The sequence below is a fragment of the Esox lucius genome, chromosome 16, assembly GCF_011004845.1.
Source record: "Esox lucius isolate fEsoLuc1 chromosome 16, fEsoLuc1.pri, whole genome shotgun sequence".
Classification (NCBI taxonomy): domain Eukaryota; kingdom Metazoa; phylum Chordata; class Actinopteri; order Esociformes; family Esocidae; genus Esox; species Esox lucius.
Window position 1 is genome coordinate 33,054,782 of NC_047584.1, and position 24,391 is coordinate 33,079,172.

The 24,391-nt window shown below is 48.0% G+C and overlaps 1 protein-coding gene across 3 annotated transcripts; it reads right to left on the reverse strand.

Annotated features, from left to right (window-relative positions):
- Positions 1-1,570: 1,570 nt before the first annotated feature.
- On the reverse strand, positions 1,571-24,329 carry rev1 (REV1 DNA directed polymerase). 3 transcript variants are annotated; one of them, XM_029125881.2, is made up of 21 exons: positions 23,876-24,329; positions 21,021-21,087; positions 19,975-20,107; positions 17,903-18,071; positions 16,922-17,431; positions 14,660-15,402; positions 13,730-13,828; positions 12,127-12,376; positions 10,977-11,105; positions 10,713-10,867; positions 9,737-9,856; positions 8,661-8,881; positions 8,369-8,541; positions 7,841-8,076; positions 7,530-7,732; positions 6,732-6,992; positions 6,533-6,623; positions 6,176-6,378; positions 5,949-6,099; positions 4,502-4,604; positions 1,571-4,002 (listed from the first exon to the last, which is right to left on the reverse strand). In XM_029125881.2, the coding sequence occupies exons 2-21, from the start codon at positions 21,075-21,077 to the stop codon at positions 3,891-3,893; spliced, it is 4,119 nt and encodes a 1,372-aa protein (XP_028981714.2). In that variant the 5' UTR covers positions 21,078-21,087; positions 23,876-24,329; the 3' UTR covers positions 1,571-3,890. The 3 variants fall into 3 exon arrangements, with proteins under 3 accessions (XP_028981714.2, XP_028981716.2, XP_028981715.2); XM_029125883.2 differs by lacking the exons at positions 21,021-21,087; positions 23,876-24,329 and having other exon boundaries at positions 17,903-18,105; positions 19,975-20,104; XM_029125882.2 differs by lacking the exons at positions 19,975-20,107; positions 21,021-21,087; positions 23,876-24,329 and adding an exon at positions 19,463-19,486.
- Between the last annotated feature and the right edge of the window lie 62 nt (positions 24,330-24,391).

The following is a 24,391-nucleotide window of genomic DNA, read 5'->3' on the forward strand; positions in this document are numbered from 1 at the left end:
ATGATTTCTTGTGCCAACCCAAACAGTTTTGCTCAGTCATGAATGCTATACCTGAAGGATTGTTATTGTTAATTAGAGGGATGATATTATATTCAGCAACGTCTCTGTGCCTCCCAGTGCAACAGACAGGTGGTGATTGCTTACGGGATGAAAGATGCAATAACAAACACATTAGGCAAACCTTATCTAAAACCATGTTCCCAGAACAGCTTAAAAGAAGATATATCTGTCAGACCTTTGATATACTTTGCAGCGAAAGGAGCCAGTTGAGGTGGTTCGGGCATCTGGTAAGGATGCCCCCAGGACGTCTCCCTAGGGAGGTGTTCCAGGCACGTCCAGCTGGGAGGAGACCTCGGGGTAGGCCCAGGACTAGATGGAGAGATTATATTTCGACACTGGCCTTGGAACGCCTCGGGATCCCCCAGTCAGAGCTGGCAAATGTGGCTCGGGAAAGGGAAGTTTGGGGTCCCCTGCTGGAGCTGCTGCCCCCGCGACCCGATAACGGATAAGCGAATGAAGATGAGACCTTTGATATACTAACTACTAAAAAGATTAGAACAAAATACTTATCATTCCATATATCACCCAAAGTAAAACAAAACCACTTTAAAATGTTAAATGATATCTATCCATCTAATGTAATTATAAGTTTATTATTGAGCAAAATGACTGTGTTCTGTGGGGACAGCAATGAAACAACCAAACATATATTTTTTGAGTGTGATTGTGTTGCCTGTTTCTTGATGGAGTTGCATGATGGACAGCAAAAATATTCATATTCCCTACTTTACTTATTCTGTTGGTTTTGTTGGAGAGTTTTCTTGTCAATAATGTTATTCTATTAGCTAAATTCTTCAGACGTATATGTAGGTTTCTTAAAACCTCCCCCTTGGTAGTTATTTTTGAACAAGAGTTTTATATTTTTGTACGCTCACTAAGATTTGTTAAAACCAAGCCTGCTGTAAAACTAATTGCTGACCTTGAAACTTTCAAATTAATATGATGTTTAAAAAGACCTCTAATGTTATGTGAAGGTTTTGTAATGTGCCCTTTTATAAATTTTTTGTTATATCTTTTTTATTTATAATTGTCATCCTAGTTATTTTTGTTATGATGCCTATGTATAATTTTCCAATGCATTTTGAGAATGTCATCAAGCTATGTACATGATGGAAAAATGTAAAAAAAACCAAAAAACTTCTGTGTCAAAACAAAGAGTATGGTGGCCCACATGGGGAAAACTGGGAACAGTACAAGATCAGTGGTCCACGTTAAAGGGGTCTGGGTGCCAGCACTTAATTTCAGCCGGGATCCTGACGGACACTGAACAAATTCTGAGAGGTGCCGGTCTTGGGCCGAAAACCGGCTGCCAAAATCGAACCCCGCTTACAAATTAAGCACTGCTGTATACCCAGGCAAACCATTAGCTAACTACTGAGGTAGTTAATGGGCTAGTCCCAATTCAATTTGCCTATAAATATGACCGTGTGACCACTTAGGTAACTGCAAGGTTGACTTGTCATTCCTTTTGTAGTGCAAAAACAACTCCAAATCACATAAAAACTCAAACTGTAATTTCAATCAAGAAGTTCCAAGTTTATTATCAAGTTCTTAGAAAACATACAAATGAAGTCACAGCTTCAGGTCTTCAGGCACAGGTCAGTCATTGGACAGGTACACTGACCAATGAGATACTTCCTTCTGGCCCTTCCCTTTTGTAGAGTTATGGCGGATGAGGATTGGTGAGTATTTTACAGTCACTCAGAGACCACAGCATCAACATTTTAATGATGATTAACCATAAACCCAAAACAAAAGGATGTCCGTCTGCCTCTCACGTCCAGAACTACATTCACTAGAACACCAACTGTTATATGATCACAAATTGGGTCCAGAAGCCATTTCAAATCCACCATGTCTATAACTGTTGATGTCATAAAGAGAACAAAACTGTCAGTTATTTTGTTTCTGGTTGCATTTCCCTGCTCAGTAGTTGCTTGCCAGGTTATCATAATTGCTATATGTAGTTTATTCATATCTACATTGGGTTGTTGGTTCAAGTGCCAGTAAGAGAATTTAGGCACTGACTCCTGTCAGTTGCGCAGCCTAAGAGCTTATGATAAATTATTTGAAAGTAAAAATACCGATCAAAGGTGGTTCTGTCTGCTAGGCAACGAATGAGCAGGGGAACATTCCCAGTAACTTGGTATAACCGTCATGTCACAAGTGTGACACTGTGTATAATAATTTCTTCTGATAGAAAGCAGTGACAGCATAAAGGTCAGTCCGGGTGAATCAGGAAACTGTCTGAAATGCCGCCTCCCCCCCCCCCCTGTATGAATAAATCTGCAACTATCCAAAGACACGGTTTTGCCTTCCCCCATATTTCTTCACCAGAGCGGATGAAGGGGAGGAGGGACGTTTTGACCATTGTGATTTTGCGTCTTAGCTAACCAAAAAGAAGTTGCATAAAAATAGTAAAGTAAGGGCTTTGGCCAGCTTCTGGTCTCCACACACTCACACACACACACACACACACACACACACAGAATTGCATTTGAAGTGAGGACCGGAGAAGTAGTATCCTTTAATAAAACTATTTTCCCTACATCCTCTAGCCTTTAACCCCACATATAAGACTTGCTCTAAGTGGTTCCCAACCGTTTTCAGTTACTGTCCTCTCAACAAGAGTAACCCTGGAGTACCCCCTCATATTAAGGCTTACTAGCAAGCCTATGGTGTCATTAATGTTCTCAAGTGCCCCCTTGTGGAGAAGCCTAGTACTCCCAGGTGTCCTAGTACCCCTGGTTGGGAACCACTACAAAACCTGACCCGAACCTTGACCCAACCTGAATCTTAACCTCAATAACCTACTTTTATCGCAAAACTTAACCCTAACCTAAAAAAAATATTGTCAATGCAAGGGCTGGCTAGAAGGACCTCACTTTAATAGCAATTTGAGTGCACAGGCACATGCACACTCAGGCACACACACACACCTAGCCATGATGAAAGAGCACTAACAACAGTTAACAGAACAGTACTTGTAAACAATACAAGAGAAAACAAAAACATCTACAAAGAAACAAGCTTTTTCTTTTGAGGCGGAGTTGAAAACACTATTTACATGCTATAACGACGTTCGGCACTTTCTTTTTTTTTGCAGAGGAAAAGTATAAAAGTATATTTTCAAAACAAACCGAAGACCACCCCTCAACCAGGTATTTTAGCTGTTTCTTGCTACCGTGTCAGTTTGCAGATACTTCTGTGGCTTCCGTGACAGAGCTTGGAGTAACAAAATTACTAACAAAAACAAGAAAGTACAGAAATAGAATCAGGAGGAGTAGAGGTCTGCCATCATTCTACTTCTGATCCTGGACACCACAGAACAGGCAGGAGGGCAACTACACATTTGAGGTGGCAAGGACCCTGCGTGGCATATTTAGGCAGCAGTCTGTCCCACACTGGCATTTTCCCAGACCCTGTGGCCAAACCAGCCATCACTCAGAGTTCCAGTAGGTCCTGACCAATGGGGTCCCTGCCCCCTCCCCCCTGCCCACGGATGTTTGGACCGTATGTTTTGGGTCAGGTTTACGGGTCCGGCTGCTGGTCTAGTCCCCGGTTCTGCGGACGTGCTTCTATGGCGTTGGGACAGAACGCGGGTCAGGTTGTCATAGCGATTGAGAGCTACTGTGGTGACGTCAGAATGCCCCGGCGCTCTTCAGACAGGATCATGATGCAATAACGGTCAGGTGACAACAGATTACTGGTGCAGAGAATTTCGGACGGAACAGGATCCCAAGGAGGTTTGGTATCTTCCTCAAACTAGTACCCCAACAGAGCAGCCCCCCCCTTGACACGGTGTAACCAGAGGTGCAGCCAGGTCTTTCCTATGTGATCTTCAGTGTGCTTCCATAAGTCTGTTGCACCACCACCTGAACATTGTCCAGGATGAAGTCGAAGGCCATGCACCAGACAGACTCCACCGACTGCTGCATCAATCTGCCATCACACAGGACGCAGGTTAGCACAGCAAAGTGGAACTCAACTGGTCAAATCATTTAGCAGCCTCAGTTTTATCACTAAATCAACCGCCCCCTGCATATTTTGCACAGCACTACTTTCACTGAACGGTCAAGTCAATGCTTTATTAATGCATGAAACTAAAAGAGGGCCCAGGATTTTAGCCAATCTTTGCACACACAATGGTTGAACCAGGCAACATGCCAACACACTTGTTTCTTTATCTGTGGATTTGTATGAGCGTTACATATATTAAAGATGTCTTTAGGCATTTTTTGCTTTGTTGAAAGACAGATTGGGAAGTGTGTTTTGCTGAAAAAGCTCTGGGATTAATTTGAACACACTACTGCAGGGTTAAACTGCATCAATCACTAAAAATACTAATTTACTGCTGTATTCTAGAAATATCAATTTCTTTAACCAAGACCTGCGTGACCTTAAGACTCAGTGGAAATGAGTCACCATGACTTGACAATACCTCTTCATGCACTTGATGACTAGATCAAGTTTCTCCAGGTCTTTGTCCTCGATCAGATCAGTGCAGTACTTCACCACCTGGAGAATGTCTTCCTCCATGGGCTCTAAGGGGGAAACATGTTGACAAAACAACATTCATTATTAACATACAAGCCCCGCTCACCTGAGGACCTGACCTCTTCCATGTCCTGTATTTCTATCATAACTAATATTTTTCTATTAACTGTGCTTATTTTTATTTCTTTTTTGTTATAAAGAAATTATATAGAAGAGTAAATTTTGTATGACTAAATTAGCATTTCTTGAAATTAGAAGCAACAGTTTTATTTGAGATGGTAGTGACCCCCCCCCCCCCCCCCCGAGATGGTAGTCACCCCCCCCTCCCCCCCCCTCCTACCTGAGATGGTAGTGACCCCCCCCTCCTACCTGAGATGGTAGTGACCCCCCCTCCCCCCCCTCCTACCTGAGATGGTAGTGACCCCCCCCCCCCCCCCCCCTCCTACCTGAGATGGTAGTGACCCCCCCCTCCTACCTGAGATGGTAGTGACCCCCCCTCCCCCCTCCCTACCTGAGATGGTAGTGACCCCCCCCTCCCCCCTCCCCTACCTGAGATGGTAGTGACCCCCCCTCCCCCATCCTCCTACCTGAGATGGTAGTGACCCCCCCTCCCCCATCCTCCTACCTGAGATGGTAGTGACCCCCCCTCCCCCCTCCCCTACCTGAGATGGTAGTGACCCCCCTCCTACCTGAGATGGTAGTGACCCCCCTCCTACCTGAGATAGTAGTGACCCCCCCTCCCCCATCCTCCTACCTGAGATGGTAGTGACCCCCCCCTCCCCCATCCTCCTACCTGAGATGGTAGTGACCCCCCCCTCCCCCATCCTCCTACCTGAGATGGTAGTGACCCCCCCCTCCCCCATCCTCCTACCTGAGATGGTAGTGACCCCCCCTCCCCCATCCTCCTACCTGAGATGGTAGTGACCCCCCCTCCCCCATCCTCCTACCTGAGATGGTAGTGACCCCCCTCCCCCATCCTCCTACCTGAGATGGTAGTGACCCCCCTCCCCCATCCTCCTACCTGAGATGGTAGTGACCCCCCTCCCCCATCCTCCTACCTGAGATGGTAGTGACCCCCCTCCCCCATCCTCCTACCTGAGATGGTAGTGACCCCCCTCCCCCATCCTCCTACCTGAGATGGTAGTGACCCCCCTCCCCCATCCTCCTACCTGAGATGGTAGTGACCCCCCTCCCCCATCCTCCTACCTGAGATGGTAGTGACCCCCCTCCCCCATCCTCCTACCTGAGATGGTAGTGACCCCCCTCCCCCATCCTCCTACCTGAGATGGTAGTGACCCCCCTCCCCCATCCTCCTACCTGAGATGGTAGTGACCCCCCTCCCCCATCCTCCTACCTGAGATGGTAGTGACCCCCCTCCCCCATCCTCCTACCTGAGATGGTAGTGACCCATTCTCTGAGGAGTGTTCGGATGTCGGTGAAATCCCAGGCTCCAGCCAGGGTGGGTCTGGGGCGCAGGGTGATCTTGGAGCGTGTCTCCAGGGCGTCCTGTTTCAGGGTGGAGGTGGAGGGTCCATTCTCCAGCTGGTTGGGGTTCAGATCACGTCAATCAATAATACCGACCACAAAGCTGACCCTGGACCAGGGTTTAGGGACTCACCTTGAGGCCGTTGGAGAGGTCCCGGGGTCTAAGCGCGTGTGGCAGGGCTTTGGCAGGGCTGCTTCCTGGTGGGCGGGGTCTCTTTAGAGGGGAGGGACCTTTCTTAGCAGGGCTGGTGTTGGTGTTTTTCCTCTTGTAGCGGCGCTTCACACGTCCCACCCCGGCCGCTACATTCTTGAGCTGCAACAGAGGGTTCCTCTGTTCTGTTACGTGGGGAGACAAGAAAGAGGGTCAGAGGTAGAAAAACACCCAACCAGGGGAGACAGTGGGTGGTAATGAGACAGGCTGACCGACCATTCCAGCCCACGGACCCAGACCACTGTGAAGGAACAGCAGTTCCTGTTTGGGCGGTCTTACCCGTGACCTCCTGGGTTCCTCGACGGACATACGCTGAACGCAGCTCCTCCTGGAGCTCTGGAGGGAGCGCTGCAAACACATCCGGGTCCACCTGCAATCACAAACAGAAGATACGTGGAGAGCATTGGTCTTGATGAACGCGTGTGCGTGCGTGCGTGCGGGTAGCTGTACAAACTTGTGTGTATTATTGTGTGTGTACCTGGGAGAAGTCTGGCAGCTCCAGTATGATCCCAGTGGATCCGGACTGTCCAGACTGGTTGGGGATCTGAAGCACCAGAGTTCCTGCAGACCGACCTTCAGGGGGGGAGGCCATGCGTGGGGGTGGGGGGGGAGAGGGGTGAGGGGAGGAAGGGCCAAGGCGTGATCTGTAGTGGGGTCTCATGGTCTCCCTGTGGGTCCAGGAACTCTCAACCTGTTCCCTCAACTCAGCAGGCAAGGCTTCCAGCACAGACCGGTCCACCTGAAACCGACACAGACGACGCTTTCAAACCGCCAACAGACGACGCTTTCAAACCGCCAACAGACGCCGCTTTCAAACCGCCAACAGACGACGCTTTCAAACCGCCAACAGACGACGCTTTCAAACCGCCAACAGACGACGCTTTCAAACCGCCAACAGACGACGCTTTCAAACCGCCAACAGACGACGCTTTCAAACCGCCAACAGACGACGCTTTCAAACCGCCAACAGACGACGCTTTCAAACCGCCAACAGACGACGCTTTCAAACCGCCAACAGACGACGCTTTCAAACCGCCAACAGACGACGCTTTCAAACCGCCAACAGACGACGCTTTCAAACCGCCAACAGACGACGCTTGAAAAGCACACGTTTTTTATCAAGGTAGAAGTTTGATTTGCATGTTCTGCTGGACTGAAGTATTTAGCATTCAGTCAGTAAGTTTTCACACTAGCCCTTCCAGAGCCGACCCTGAGCCCCCCTGAGCCCCCCCCAGGCATCCAGAAGCAGTGTGCTGATGGGTAATGAGGACTGCACCTGTGAAGGCGAAGGGACCTCGATGCTGAGGTTGAGGCGTGTCCGGGTCGGGGTGTGAATGGTGGGTGGTGGCTCCCCTTTGCTTGTCCCTGGGATTGGCTCGGCGGGTGAAAGTGGGCGGGTTGTGGAGACGCCAGCCGGGACTCTGGCAGACGATCTCCTCTCCTGATTGGTAGTTGAATCCAGAGCATCAGGTGGCGGATCTGGAGGAGACAGACGCTGAATGAAAGCCTCCTGGAGGAACATTCAGGTCACCTAGCAGATTTCTCTAGAGACACTGATCAGTATTGAATAGACCCAAAAACACAAACCTGAGGGTCGGGGCTGGGCGGGGGACTGCTGGGCCGGGGGGCGCGGGGCCAGCAGCATGTCTCTGATTGAACGGCTTTTGGGTCCTGAGGGGTCTGAATGGGCCCCCTCGAGAAGCTGAACCTGGAGGCCCACCCCCCTCAGGTCCCGCACCTCCAGACTCATGGTGTGGAAGAGCTTGATGACCTCACAGGCGATCAGCTGACCACTGTCTGTTGTCTGGGCGAGGGTCACTGACCTGAGGGAGGAGAGGTGGGTGAAGGGAACACACACACACACACACACACACACACACACACACACAAAAGAACGAATGACTAAAATGACAGACAAATTATATGCTTTTAGTTATTTTAGTAAAAAAATTTAATAATGCATATTTCCTATGAAATAATGCATATTTAGGCAACTTCTTACCTGCCATGATGTTCAGAATCACAGAGCATTGTCTTCTACTACATTAAGTCTGCAGTTTTAGGACTCTGATAAAAATGAAAATTAGGACTGACACTTCAGAGCCGGTCACTTACCTTGCCAGATTATCACAGATTCCATGACCACCATATTTAGAAGGCTCCAATGGGGCACCAGCTTTACGGACCATGACCTTTAGGGTCAGCCTGCGACCCTTAAGCCCCGCCCCCTGCAGACGCTTCTCTAACTCCATGGACAGGTTAGTCAGGAATGACTCCGCCTCATCCACCTGGAGAGGGGAAGAATGGAGTGACCTCTCACCTCAGTTTTGACCATTGGAAACCAGTTATGACTGGTGTCGACAAGATCAGACTAGTTCTAACCAGCTGAAATCAGACCCGTCCTGACCTGTGTGAAGCGGATGTTGTAGTTCATTTCGGCCGAGACGGACTTCCTCTCCTTCTCACTGCGGACGGGCCGGTCATCCAGACCTCGGCAGAACCTGAAGAGAGTCTGCCCGGTCCGAGGCCCGAACTCTTTCTGCAGCCGCTGAAGAGTCACCTGCTGCAGATCCCCACAAGACCTCACCCCCAGAGACGCCAGTTTACCACCCATAGAACGACCCACACCTGAGGGACGAGAGGCAGAGGGACGAGAGGCAGAGGGACGAGAGGCAGAGGGACGAGAGGCGGTGAGGTAGAGGGACGAGAGGCAGTGAGGTAGAGGGACGAGAGGCAGTGAGGTAGAGGGACGAGAGGCAGTGAGGTAGAGGGACGAGAGGCAGTGAGGTAGAGGGACGAGAGGCAGTGAGGCAGAGGGACGAGAGGCAGTGAGGCAGAGGGACGAGAGGCAGTGGGACGAGAGGCAGAGGGACGAGAGGGGGTGAGGTAGAGGGACGAGAGGCAGAGGGACGAGAGGGGGTGAGGTAGAGGGACGAGAGGCAGAGGGACGAGAGGGGGTGAGGTAGAGGGATGATTTTGGAGATGAAAACCAGGACATTGCAGAGGAGAGATCTACATTCACCAGCTTTCTGTCCGTTGGCAACCATTACACCCTACTGGCAATGTCACACGTTTTGTATGTAGCTGCCTTCTAGGAGCAGGATCATTTCAGATAGAAAACAAAGAGTTAATTTCCCACGTTCATTAAACGACACCATTATACTGAACGCGGGCCCATACTCTACAGTATCCTCTACCCGGCTATTCACTGAAAAACACGCAGGCCTGATCTCAAAACACATTTAGGGTCTTGGGAACACCAGATCAAGTTAAGACACAGTAGGTCCCAATAAACTGAAGTGGGTGAATATAGAGGTACTTGATATATAGGCTTTAATATCCTGGCTTAGTATGGTGTCGGATAACTCCTACCAAGCAGAAAGAGGATCTGTGAGACAGAATCATTATTTAATTCAGCCTGACCATCCACATCATTAGAAATGCAGTCTGTGTGTGACCAGCAGGTGGTGCAAGTGTCCATACCTGGCAGGCTGGTAACGGTCTGGTCCCTTATGAAGTCGTCCACTTCTTCTGGCCTCAGGAGGTACTGTCCATCAGGCTTGGCTTTCCGAGTAGCCATCCTCGCCAGCAGGATGTTGGATCCTGCACAGGTCACAGAGGTCAGCGGGATGACAGTGGGAAGTAAACTTTTCCGAGCTGCTTCCTTAAGCTCGCCCCACTACCTTAGAGGTTTCAAGTGTTGACCCACCCCCCAGGTTGTCCCTGTCCTTGTCCATCTGGTCATGCTGCTGACCTGGATTACGTTTCATCGACTCTGGACACAGCCCAGATGCATTTATTAATTATTACAACTTGTACTCTCAAAATGTTCACCCGGCACAGCCAGAAGAGGACGGGTCACCCCTCAGAGCTTGGTTCCTCTCTAGGTTTCTTCCTTAATTACGGCCCCTTTTAGGGAGTTTTTCCTAGCCACTGTGCTTCAACATTCTTGTTATTTGCTTTGGGGTTTCAGGCTGGGTGTTTTGTAAAAGCACTTTGTGACAACTGCTGATGTAAAAAGGGCTTTATAAATAAATGTGATTGATTGCAGCGTTGCAGTGAAACATTTAGAAACAGTGTGACATTAGCGAACATGTAGCTGTGGAAACATTACATAGGTTTACAGAAAAGGTACTTAAATAGAAACTCATTAAGGCTCAGAAAAAACTAGTTTTTTGTCTACAAAGGTGTATATTCTCTATGAACACTACTTACTTGAATTTGTTTCTCAATAACAACATAATTGTTGTTAAAAAATCTATATGACACGCATTGACGAGCAATAATGGATTTCAATGTAATTAATTATTTTCTGTAAACCGATGTAAAGTTCCAAAACCAAAAGACCAGCTAATATCAAGCTACTTTAGTTGCAGTCAAAAGTAAGCCTCTACCAGAGGAGGTGGCAGCGCTCAGAATGACACCCTGGGCTGGCAGAGGGAGGTGTGGCACCACTCACCCATGCCCACGGACGCCGAGCACCCTGTCCTCTCCTTGACGTCAGCCCGGATGGCGCTCGCCAACTCATCTGGTGTAACACCCAATTCAGCCAGCAGGGCAGAGCCATCCACCAACGCCTCATCACAACTCAGAGCCTCTATGCTATGAGTGTAACTACAGATGGAGGGGGAGAGCGGGGTGAAGGCGAGGGAGAGAAAGAAAGACACTGATGAAATTGTGCTACAATCATGCCTAGTAACAAAGGACTGTCCCCCCTCCTCACCTGGCCAGGGTGTTGTACAAGGTCAGGGCCACTTCCTTATACGCCTGGAAGTCATAAGGGACAGACTGCAGGGAGGGACACAGCAGCTTGGCCTGGCCGAAAAACATCCCGTTCCTCACCCCCGCCTGCCTAACACACAACCACACACAACCACACACAGAGACAGACCCACAGAGACAGATCCAGAGACAACATGTTAGTTTGGGTAGAGTATATTAGTGATGGCCAAACAAGGCTTCATTAGTGTTATTTTAGCAGCAGGATATTATGCTGGCAGCTCTCGGATTTTCTTTATCACAATAAAAGGCATCATTGACATTAATGAGGCAATATAGTTAACAATCTAGTCTCTAAGAAAGAACAGACAAGAACAACATTGGAACAGACAAAAAAAAATGTACAGACTAGATTAATAACTACACTGAACAAAATTATAAAACGCAACTCTTGTTTTTGCCCCCATTTATCATGAGCTCAACTCAAAGATCTAAGACTTTCTCTATGTACACAAAAGGCCTATTTCTCTCAAATACTGTTCACAAATCTGTCTAAATCTGTGTTAGTGAGCACTTCACCTTTACCGAGATAATCCATCCACCTCACACGTGTGGCATATCAAGATGCTGATTGGACAGCATGCACCAGAATGCCAATTGCATGCTCCCTCAGAACTTGCCATTGTGCTATGTGATGGAACTGCACATTTTAGAGTGGCCTTTTATTGTGGCCAGCCTAAGGCACACCTGTGCAATAATCATGCTGTCTAATCAGCATCTTGATATGCCACCACCTGTGAGGTGAAGGAGAAGTGCTCACTAGCACAGATTTAGACAGATTTGTGAACAATATTTTAGAGAAATAGGCCTTTTGTGTACATAGAGAAAGTCTTAGATCTTTGAGTTCAGCTCATGATAAATGGGGGCAAAAACAAAAGTGCTGCATTTATAATTTTGTTAAGTGTACATTGCCATATACATTTCAATGATGGCTTTCATTTTGAAAATGAAAATCTGAGTTAGCGCTGCTAGCACAATATCCTGCTGCTTGAAGAATGATAATGAAGCCTTAAATGGCCATCACTTGAGTATATACATGCATTCTCAAATATGTTGGCAACAACCAGGTGTGTGTGTGTGTGTTCCTTTTGTACCTGGCCTCATAGCTACAGGAGGCGATCTCGGCCATGGAGAGGGTAGCCGTGTCAACACGGTTGTTGCCGTGGGATGCGTGTCTCTCAGTTTCAGGTGGCGAGGTCATTTCCTCCAGGTCCTCATCCTTCCTGTCTGAGGCCAGGTGGGAGTATTTCTTCTGGTAGTACTGCATCTCCAGCTGGCGGTCAACACCAGGCCTCTGGGCCACTCTGCCAGGACCTCGGTTACTGGTCACCGCCACTGGCTTCCCTGGGGACAAAGGGGAGACAGAAAGGTGGTTATTAGTCAGTTAGGACAACACTCATTGGTGCGTTTCTCTGGCATAGGAACCGGATAGTTTTAACTAAATGCTAACAGACTGACTCATGTGAAACAGAGTGAATGGTTTTAAATACAGTATATATAGTTGAATATACTACTGATACAGAGTATATAGTTAAATGTCACAACACTGATAAACACATAAATGAGGATAAATAGGGGTTTAAATTGAGGATGTTTAAATAGTTCAGTAGTCAACAGTAACAGTCTTCAGCAGATTTATTCATCGTGTTTAGTCTGGGTTTCTAACTAGCAAACCATTGGTTACTAGGCTGTGTGTTTGTGCGTGAGAGAAAGAAAGGGGGGGGTGCAAGTCACATTCAGGTTTTGAGCAGTCTAATGGCCTAAATGCAAGCCATCTCAGTCTGTTCTAATGGGATCTTGTGTTCTGACAGAGATCCCTTCTGGCCGATGTTTTTGTTCACGCGATAGAACCTTTGTCAGGTGTCCTGATTTGGTGGAAGCTTGGCCCCAGTGATGTACTGCATTAACCCTCCAGCCGGTCAGAGTGGTGCTGATGATGTCCCAGGACGGCATGGCAACGCCTTCAGCTGCTGCTGGGTCCTCTCCGCAGCGTGGATGTCCGTGACTCTGCTATGTGAATGACGAGGAAACATAACGGCAGATTCTCTGTTGACAGGGATCAGGGCCTGTTTCCCCTCTGATTCCTCAACAATCACCTCCCTTTTCCTGAGGTTGAGGCCGAGGCCTGTCTGCTAACCTCCTCAAAGCAGACTGAATCCTCTCTGCTGGTTATAAAGGCCTGGTGATGACTGGGAACATGCATGCAGAGGCTGTTGTGCAGAGCCACTGTCAGGGAGTAAAGCAGAAAACTGAGGAAATACACCTGGGGGACCCCAGTGTTAACAGTCAGTAAGGATTTGTCGCCAATCCCACCAGGCTGAGGTCAGCCCACCAGAAAGTCCAGTTCAAACCTCATAGCATGGGTCCAGACCCAGTGACCTGAAGTTAATGAATACTGAACTGTGGTCAATAAACAGAATTCTGACAGGTGTTCTTCTTCCTCAGCCATGTTACAGCTGGCTGGGTAGCTACGGTAACGCCGTCCTCCATTGGTCCATTCTGATGGTCGGCCAATTAGAACAGGTCCAGTGATTCTGGCAGATGGCCTTGGGCCATGACAAGCCGAACTAGCCAGTGTGATGCTGAATTAAGTCCACTGGGTCACATTCAGAGCATTTTAAGCAAGATTCTGATTTGTCCTAATGACACATTTCCTAATGGAAGGGCGTGGCCATTAGGGGGCGTGAACGTGTGTACCTTTAAGGTCTGGCCGGTGTCTGATCCCCACGGAGACGAAGAAACAGTCCATGTCCACATGCAAAATGCAGGACTGCGGTCCGGGGACAGCCGGGCCACCTTATCCAAAACAGACAGATTGGAAGACAAGAAGACAGAATTGGAGAAAGTTAGACTGGAGCAGAAAGATGAAGTGGCGGACATACAGACTGATGGAGAAAGGCAGGCAGGCAGGCTGATTAAGAGGTAGATTTGATAGACAGGCAGCTACTGATTACGTAATAAGGTCTTCAGAATGCGCTGCAATCAAGCTCACACGGACACATTAACAACACGCGGGGACTGAAAGGGGGAAAGACACGTGACGGAGTAATGAAACCCATCCGAACATTCAATCATTCCCAAGTTTGCCATACATCCTGGTTGGAGTATTGAGGATTTCCTGCGTATTCCCTCCTGATCCCAGAAATCCTCTAAGCCAGGGAATTTATTTAGTTTGAAAATGTTTCAACCCTGGACAGATCATCTCATCCTCGGGCCCACACACACACACACACACACACACACAGACACACACACACACACACACACGTTTGTACAGCAACCTTCATGGGGACCAGAAAATAGAAATTGCATGCTGCCTTGCCCTAAACCTAACCCTAATCTAACCCTAAACCTAACCATAACCTCAATAAAGTAACATTTATGCCTAAACTTTACCTAGATGTAAAGTAAACCTTAACCAACAACTCCTGGACCTTAAAGAAACCCCAATTCTAACTATAAAATACATTTTTAGTTTGACCCTAAAGCTAAACCCTGAGCTGGAAATTGACCTTTGCCTCATGGGGGTCCGGCAAAAGGTCCCAATGAGGCCAATTTTTTCTGGTTTTACTATACTCACTGGGACATTTGGGTAAGACCTAAAACACACTCCACACACACACTCACCTTCTCTCCTGTGGCGTCTTAGCCGGTCTCTGCCGGGGAAGTTGGCGCCCCCGGTGGCTCTCCTGGAGCTCTGCAGCGTGTTGACATACTCAGAGAACTCATTTCTCCACGTGGAGATGTGATGCAGGCGAGAGTGAGAGTAGTACTCCGAGATGATCCCTCCCGTCTTCGCCTTTGCCGACTGGTGGTCACTGTCCGAGGGGGCGGAGTTTGATGAAACAGGATTGGCTGATAGGCTGTTGGTTTCCATAACACCAGGGTGAGGAGGAAAGGCATTGTGGTGACTGCCATTCAGACGGACAGAGGAAGGGGAGGTGTTTAGGTCGGGTGGGGTGTGTGGTTTCTCAGGTGGGGAATCTGACTGACAGGACTTGGGAGGTGGGAGATTGAGGGGGCGGGAAGCCGAGGCTGCCGTTGCCTCTTGATAGGTCGGCGGAGGGGGCTTGGGTCTTTGTTCATTGGTTGGTTGCAAGTGGTTTCTATGGTGAGAGATGGTGGGAGAACTGGGGCCTCTGGGGGGGCTGTAGAGATGTTTGGGTGCGTCAAGGTTGGATGAGGGGGGATGGGGCCATGTTGGCGAAAGGTCCAAAGGTTTTAAGGCACCATTCACAGGGAGGGCAAAACCATTGGTAACAGGATGGTTCTTCGCCCCCTTTGGGGGTCTGATCAGACAGGGGCCCCCCTCCCGGGCCCCGTTCATTTGCATAGTCCCTGTGTTGTCATATGTCAGTAGTGACCCGTTCCTGTTGGACCAAGACAGACGTGAATTAAGAATCACAGGATGGAACCCATGGCGTTTACTCCCTTCTAATGTTTGTTGTTGCCAAGACAATACAACACCAATCACTAATATACACATATAGTGGGGAGAACAAGTATTTGATAACCTGCAAAATCGGCAGTGTTTCCTACTTACAAAGCATGTAGAGGTAGATCATTTTTATCATAGGTACACTTCAACTGTGAGAGACGGAATTTAAAACAAAAATCCAGAAAATCACATTGTATGATTTTTAAATAATTGTTTTGCATTTTACTGCATGACATAAGTATTTCATCACCTACCAACCAGTAAGAATTCCGGCTCTCACAGACCTGTTAGTTTCTCTTTAAGAAGCCCTCCTGTTCTCCACTCATTACTTGTATTAACTGCACCTGTTTGAACTCGTTACCTGTATAAAAGACACCTGTCCACACACTCAAACCTCTCCACAATGGCCAAGACCAGAGAGCTGTGTAAGGACATCAGGGATAAAATTGAAGACCTTCACAAGGCTGGGATGGGCTACAGGACAATAGGCAAGCAGCTTGGTGAGAAGGCAACAACTGTTGGTCCAATTATTAGAAAATGGAAGAAGTTCAAGATGACGGTCAATCTCCCTCGGTCTGGGGCTCCATGCAAGATCTCACCTCATGGGGCATCAATGATCATGAGGAAGGTGAGGGATCAGCCCAGAACTACACAGCAGGACCTGGTCAATGACCTGACGAGAGCTGGGACCACAGTCTCAAAGAAAACCATTAGTAACACACTATGCCGTCATGGATTAAAATCCTGCAGCGCACACAAGGGGAGGATGGATGAGGCCATGTATCGTGAGATCTTGGCCAACAACCTCCTTCCCTCAATAAGAGCATTGAAGATGGGTCGTGGCTGGGTCTTCCATCATGACAATGACCCGAAACACACAGCCAGGGCAACTAAGGAGTGGCTCCGCAAGAAGCATCTCAAGGTCCTGGAGCGGCCTAGCCAGTCTTCAGACCTGAACCCAATAGAAAATCTTTGGAGGGAGCTGAAAGTCCGTATTGCCCAGCGACAGCCCCGAAACCTGAAGGATCTGGAGAAGATCTGTATGGAGGAGTGGGCCAAAATCCCTGCTGCAGTGTGTGCAAACTTGGTCAAGAACTACAGGAAACATATGATCTCTGTAATTGCAAACAAAGGTTTCTGTACCAAATATTAAGTTCTGCTTTTCTGATGTATCAAATACTTATGTCATGCAATAAAATGCAAATTAATTACTTAAAAATCATACAATGTGATTTTCTGGATTTCTGTTTTAGATTCCGTCACTCACAGTTAAAGATGACCTATGATAGAAATTACAGACTTCTACATGCTTTCTAAGTGGGAAAACCTGCAAATTCGGCAGTGTATCAAATACTTGTTCTCCCCACTGTATATATAAAGCCTTAACAGTTTACTAAAACGCACACATTTCATTTTTGTTGACAGCACCAGTTCAACACCAACACACTCACAGTCTGAAGTCCAACTCCCGATAGCTGTGCTGTAGGTGATTTGAAAAGGACAGGTTGGACATGAGTGTTGCGTGTCCAGGTTTAGAGTGCTCGTGGTTGGGGAGTGCTAGGACAGGACCAGCTGTCTGTGGCTGGGTGTAGGCAGGTGGAGGGGGTCGGAAGCAGCCTGGCTTGGGCTGAACGTGGCCGGGTGGGTGGGGCGCGATGTGTCCCGGGTCAGAGTACAGGTGGTTGGAGGATATGGTTCTGATGAATCCAGACACTGGACTGAGGTGACCCAATAGGGGGTTAGTCTGGTTGGCTTGTGGGTTGTTGTGGCCGGGTGTTAGGTGACTGAGGTTGGATGTGGGGGGTCCAAGGCTGGGGTGGGGGTGGCCGGGTGGAGGCAGAACACGGCCGGGTGCTGTGGTCTCCTGGCCCGGGGGAACACACAGGCTGGGGAAGCTCAGGCCTTTCTGCTTGGCATAAAGCTGGAACTGCAGGTAGGACAGGAGATGGCCAGCCTTCACACTGTAGATGGGATGAGAGGGATGGTCAAACTCTGGGAAGCAGTTAATAATGCTGGCAAACTGGAAACGCCTGTAGCCATACACAAATGTACTCTCAGAACGTAGTGGTGGATCAACTGTCAACTACTGAATTGGGGTAAGAATTTCGCTGTGCTTTCCTACATATACACAGGCTAATTTCTGTTCTGTTCAGAAGAACTATAATCTAAACACGGCGTGCCGGATAATCTAACAAGCTTCCTCCAAACAGATGGAGTTTTTCTCAGACGTCCTGTGAACTCAAATGCTGCCAGTCATCTATCAGACACTCTTGTAGTGTTACCAACAGTGAGAACCCTCTGAAATACCAGTGCTCCTATCAGGAATCACTGACACCCAGACACGCCTCTCAGCGATCCAGTCAGAAAGACACGCCTCTCAGCGATCCAGTCAGAAAGACACGCCTCTCAGCGATCCAGTCAGAAAGACACACCTCTCAGTGATCCACTCAGGCCGCACCACCTTCTGGTCCCGGAGCTCCTGGATCTTGCTGTTGGGCAGGTTGGTGGCGATGATGTGGGTGGTCTTGGAGCGGGAGTAGTAGAGGTGGAACTGACCTCCGTGCATCATCATCAGCCGCCGCAGCTCGTCCGCACTGGGGTCTGGGCGCAGAACGGGAATAGGCTGGTTAATACTCTGAAATATACAGTATACAGCTGAGAATGCACACACACACACGAATATGCACGTGGCAAAAAACGAAGAACCACATCAGATCTGTCCCAGGCATATTATCAAACACACTCATGTGTTCTCATGGGGACATTATCACACACAGAGGCTGGTTTCACAGAGGCTGGTTTCACAGAGGCTGGTTTCACAGACCTACATATTTCAGAGAGGAAGACACAGAGAAGAGCCAAGCTGAGGGAGAAATAAGAGTACTGTTATGATAGAAATCCTTACTTAATCAAACAGAGATAACAAAAAAGACAGAGAGAGAGAGAGTGTGAGAGAGGGAGAGAGTGTGATGGAAGGACAGACAGATATGGACATTGAGAGAAAGCGAGAGCGAAAAGAGAGACACCAGGAGAGAGGAATTGTTTTCATGTATCCTCTGCGATAGATATTCATAGAGATTAATCACATTTACTGTCAGTGGAAAAGAGAAAGATGGAAGGACAAAAGAAGAAGGGAAAGGAGGGTTTTTTGGGGGAGAAAGATGAAACAAGGAAGAGAATTTTAGATAAGAGGGGGAATGTGGAAGCGTAGAGAAAGGAGGAAGACAACAACGATAAAAAAATAAATAATGGTATAAAGTGATGACCGCCCATCACCGCCCCTGCTACAAAGCCCTTTCTTTCAACTATCTAGCAGTCTCAACCCAGTCCTAAGGGCTACAGAGCACAGTCTCAACCCAGTCCTAAGGGCTACAGAGCACAGTCTCAACCCAGTCCTAAGGGCTACAGAGCACAGCCTCAACCCAGGCCTGCGGGCTACAGAGCACAGCCTCAACCCAGGCCTGCGGGCTACAGAGCACAGCCTCAACCCAGGCCTGCGGGCTACAGAGCACAGCCTCAACCCAGGCCTGCGGGCTACAGAGCACAGCCTCAACCCATGTTTCACAATGAGCACAGTGTACTGCTGGCCGTTTCCCATAATGACAAAAACATTTTCAGAAATTTGCACCAATTCCTTGAATATTAAAATCTTTAATATCCAATGTACATGCTAGGGCTCCGTCATTGTGAAATGGAAGAAGTCTGGCACTACCAAAACGTCCTAAAACTGGTCGTCCAGCCAAACTTAGTAACCAGACCAGAAAGTCCTTAGTCAGGGAGGTGACCAACAAACCAACGTCCACTCTAACAGTGTTTCTGCAGAGATAGACCAGGACAACCATTATGGCAGAACTCCATCAACCAGGCCTTTATAGTAGAATGGGAATACAGCACTCACTCATTATGAGACAGGTTGTCTGGTCTGATTAAATTAACTATTAAGCCTGAATGCCAAGGGCTAGGCTTGACGAAAACAAGGTACCGCTCATCACCTGGCTTAAAGCATCCCTACGGTGAAGCATGGTGGCGGGACCATCATGCTGTGGGGATGCTTCTCAGCGGCAGGAACTAGGAAACGAATACAGAAAGGTCCTTGAAAGAAACCTGATCCAGAGTGAACAGGACCTCAGACTCATTTCACCAACCACTCAAAACACTCAGCCAAGGCAACCTTGGTGTGACTAGAGAGGCTCGGTAAGGAAGAGTGGGAGAACCTGCCCAAATCCAGGAGTGCAAAGCAGGCAGACAGTTGAGGCAGATAGGCTGTGATTGTTGTACAAAATACTGAATAAAGGGTCTTAATGCATACATACATATTTTATTTTCAATAAATTGGCAAACATTTCTTAATGTGACATTATGGGGTATTGCGTGAATATTGATGGAAAAAAACATTAAAATATAATCAATTTTAAATGAAGTCAATGGGGGGGGGGGCAGAACGAGCAGACCTGTACCAATGCATGTAACGGTTTCACCCCTGGTAACCCGCCGTGAGTCTCACCGGTGTAGCCGTTAACATGGATGGCCACGCCGGCAAAGATGCTGGAGCCGGAAACACCTTTCTGCTTCTCTCCGGGGGCGTCCAACTTGAACTGCTCTTCCAGCTTGGACACCTTGGCAGCCATGTAACCTCCCTGCGCAGATGCACGCACACAGAGACGCACAGGTCAGAATTCATTCCAGCAAGAAACTAGGAAACATGAGTGTCCGACTCCAACCAATGGAGTTTACAGTGCTGGCTCATCATGCCTGACGGGTGGAGACCACGTCCTTGCTGGTCCATGATGTCTTTGTAGTATAACATCAGTGCATGTCTGTGGGTGTTGGTTTAATGGAAACATTGTCATCATCTGTCATGCATTTCCCAAACAATCCTCCAGCCTGTGAAACGCTCCTTATGATCCTGTGAGCTTTAGGAGAATATTAAAATTTGTCATGCCATTTACTATTCAAAGCTTTGTTAGTTATGTAAATTCTGCATCATTATGGAACCAGAATCCTTAAAGGCAAACGTGTCGATAATGACCAACATGGCCCTGACTGACTCGCTCGGACTAACTGCTCAACGTGACACTTCCTGCACGACCAAAACGTGGTCATTTAAGACAAATTATTTCAACTGATTTTATCAATTTATTGAAACCCACTGCTATTTCTAAATATTTGCCAATTTAAGAAAAGAGTGTTCTAAGTCCAGTAAAGCTGTGGAATGACATCACATGGTGATGGTGGCAGTTTGTGTGTAGTTCTTCTAAAAAGGCAACAGCTTAATAGTCATCCTTCTTGTAGGTGGTCAAGGACATTGAAAACCGGAACACGGTGAATTCAGTTGGACACTAGGTACTCTGTCAAGAAGGTTTTACAGGGTGGGTCTTTCATAGGCATTATACAGAGATCACATCTGTGATTTTTATTTTTATTTTACATTTAGTGTGGCAATATAAACATTTCTTATATAAATATGAATTTTTTTGCAGGGGCCCAATTACTACCAAATGATCTCACAGGGAACCAATGGGAATATCAGACTGACAGGAAGTGACTCACTCTGGATGCCCAGCCATTGTCATCATTCTCCCTCTTCCTCCGCCCATCACGACTCATACTGAGACACCTGAGGGAGGAGACAGAAAGAAAAAGGGGTAGAGAGAGTTATGGGAACTACATTCACAAGACACACACACCCCCCCCCCCCCCCCCTAAGATCAGTGTCCCGTCAGGTCTGACAGGTCGATTGACAGCCCAACCGGCCAGTCGTCTGCAGCCGACCGTTGTGACAGCAGCGTTTCATTTTCCGCCGGGACCAGGCGTTCCAATAGTAACACTCTGGTCGGCTCAAAGGGGGGTGAATTCATACCACAACAATGGACACTTTGGGTCATGGCCGAAAGGACAAGATCCCGGATACAGGCGGCCGAAATTAGCTTTCTCCGATCCCTTAGAGATAGGGTGAGAAGCTCGGTCACCCGGGAGGAGCTCAGAGTAGAGCCGCTGCTCCTCCACATCGAGAGGGGTCAGCTGAGGTGGCTTGGGCATCTGTTTCGGATGCCTCCGGAACGCCTTCCTGGGAAGGTGTTCCGGTCCCATCCCACCTGGAGGAGACCCCGGGGAAGACCTAGGACACGCTGGAGGGACTATGTCTCCCGGCTGGCCTGGGAACGCCTCAGTGTCCCCCCGGAAGAGCTGGAGGAAGTGTCTGGGGAGAGGGAAGTCTGGGCATCCCTGCTTAGACTGCTGCCCCTGCGACCCAGCCCCGGATAAGGGGAAGAAGATGGATGGATGGCCAATGGATACTAAGAAAAAGGAAGTGAAGAAGGCCGAGAGGGGTGGGGGGGGGGCTCTGTAATGAAGGGATTGAGACAGGAGGTTAAATCGAGTCCTCTTGTCCTACATATAGCCTACAGGTGGCTCACTCAGGCATCTTAATTCTGATAACCAGTTACTGGAAGAATTTTCACTAATCAGTTCAGCTCAGAAAATGACAAATTAGTGCGGGAAATAATCTCTGAATCGGGCTGCCGTAGAGAGGTTGAACTTCTCATTTATTAGATGTCTTGAAACTGTTTCGTACACTTGAGTGAGTCTATATGGCAGACTTGAATACATCTATTGAGGTACATCTTGTTCATAGTACATCTTTCTACATTCATCACAAACATAAACACACATTAATATTGAACGTGTTTTTTCGATGGTAATGTTCCATCATCGACATTTATAGGTTTGGCTGATTTGTTTGATGTTCTTTCGCAGTGTTGCGAAGCTGGTCACTTAAGCATTTTTCTGCACTGGCTAAAAGATCTGCATGTGAAATTAGTCCTCAAACTAGCCTTTCAGAGTTACATCTAGAATCAGCTCCATCAGATGCTGTCATGACCTTTGCTTTAATGGGCTAAAAATACACCCGCCACCAGAACGGTTCTGTGTAAAACCATCACTATCTGATTTTACAGCCCAATGCAATCAGCAGGTATGGCTGGACCCCTGCCAGACCGCCAGTCTGTCCTGCTGTGCCGCTTGCAAACGAGTCCCCTCTGGGACACAAATGGTCCACAGCTGACAGACTGCGGGTGTCACTGTGAAATCTGTCACCCAGGTGTGCAGTATGAAAGGCATGAAGGTTCTGCCCTCCTGAAGTCCCATTGCAGTGCTGTAACAACGACGCATCATGCTAAGAGGTTCGGCTGGACGTGAGAGATGCAATGGGACAGAGTAGTTATTGAAGCAGGTTAGAAAGCAACAGACCAACTGTTGGTCTGTAGATCTGTCGGGTTATGCACTGTCAGCCTGAAGCCATCCACAACACCATGGTAAGTGTTGGCCTTTGTTCCTGATGGTTCTGATTGATTTAGAGGTCTTTCAGACATGCCTCAGAAAAAAACCCTAAAAAGAAGTCAGTGCAATTACGGTTTTGTTTTTCCATCACAGAGTAAACTAACAGAAAAAGCAGTACAAAGAGCAAAGCGACAGCCTACATAAATGCAGCCTCTCCCTTTTGTCAGAGCTATTACAGTAGATGATGGAGCAGGCTTTGTACAGTACCTCCGACTGCTCTACTCCCGGACTTGTACTGCTGTACTGAAAATGCTAATGTCAGCAGGCTACTGGTGTCACACTTGCTGGCCTTACCGGAGTTGTCTACAGGTCTAGTCAGCCATCTCCTCTAACTAACCCCCCCTACCGATCCCCTTCCTCCTTAAGCTACTCGATCAGGACACAAACAAGGATTAGTGGTCAACGTGAACCTGCGTGGCGGGCACTCATGGATGGGCTCACGAATAGGACATATTTTCTTTCTAAGCTACAGTACCTACTGTGAGCAATGCTTACGGGCTAGCTCTTTTTCCTACGGTAGAGTAGGTGGCAACATACGATTCCCAAAATCGAAAGACAGGCGACTTCCACTACTATGGGTGAAGCTAAGCTTACTAGCAAGCTAGTTAGATCCACGCCTGATTTCTGTGTGGACAGTGGGCTGCCTCGTCACGTTTTGTATGTCCGTTAGTTAAGTTCCATGTGATTTTGACGATTGTATATCATATCTAGACCCCCCCAAAAAACAGCCAGCCACGTTAACCTAGAATACGGACTGTCAAGAAAGACAGGCAGAACAGAATACAGATAATTATGCAAATCAAGCCAGCGCAGAGGTCTACAACCGTTAGAGAGCTAGCCATAAAATACAACAAATGTAACCGAATTGTGTGTCGCAGCGGCAGAGTATCAATACAGAGTGAACAAATTGTGTGCAGCAGTGAGGACACGTTGCTACGTCGAAATTATGTTACATAATTGCCCAACAATGAATAAACAACACGAGGTGTGCGAGTGTGTTCTACGAAGTGTCCACAAACACTCTGAACAGTTCCCATTGTACAAGCGGAAGTCACTTCGCTACTCACCTTTTATCTCTTTTACCGACTTTGATGTTGTGCAGAAGCCAAGTATCTTAATGGCGTTCCCGGGGGCCGGACTGGTCCCAAGGGTCAAGGCGACGGAGTTGCTCCTTACTTGGAGTTTAGAGTAACTGTCCTGGTCTTCCCATTTTTACATCCCCTCGAATAGTCTCCGATAAACCTTCTCCGTGAGCACTCCATTTTCAACAGCCTATCTGCTTTTTCTCTCTGCCTACCTCGCTCCCCTCTCCCTGCTCTCAACTCCCCGGCTCCTCCCCTCACTGTTTACCGCCTTGAACCCGCCTCCCTATCGGGTCAGTGACAGCTCGAATTGACGCTGGCTGAGGTTATCGTGCCGCCCAGTGGCAAGTCAACGACACTACCATTGACGCAGAGCCGTGAACGTTACTTCATAGTAGTTCAATGATGTGAAGGGACACGGTCCATTTCATTGCCCATTGCTAAGTCCTTACCTCCGCGGTTTCCAAGGCAGAGAGACGTGGTGAACAATGGAAGGTAAGA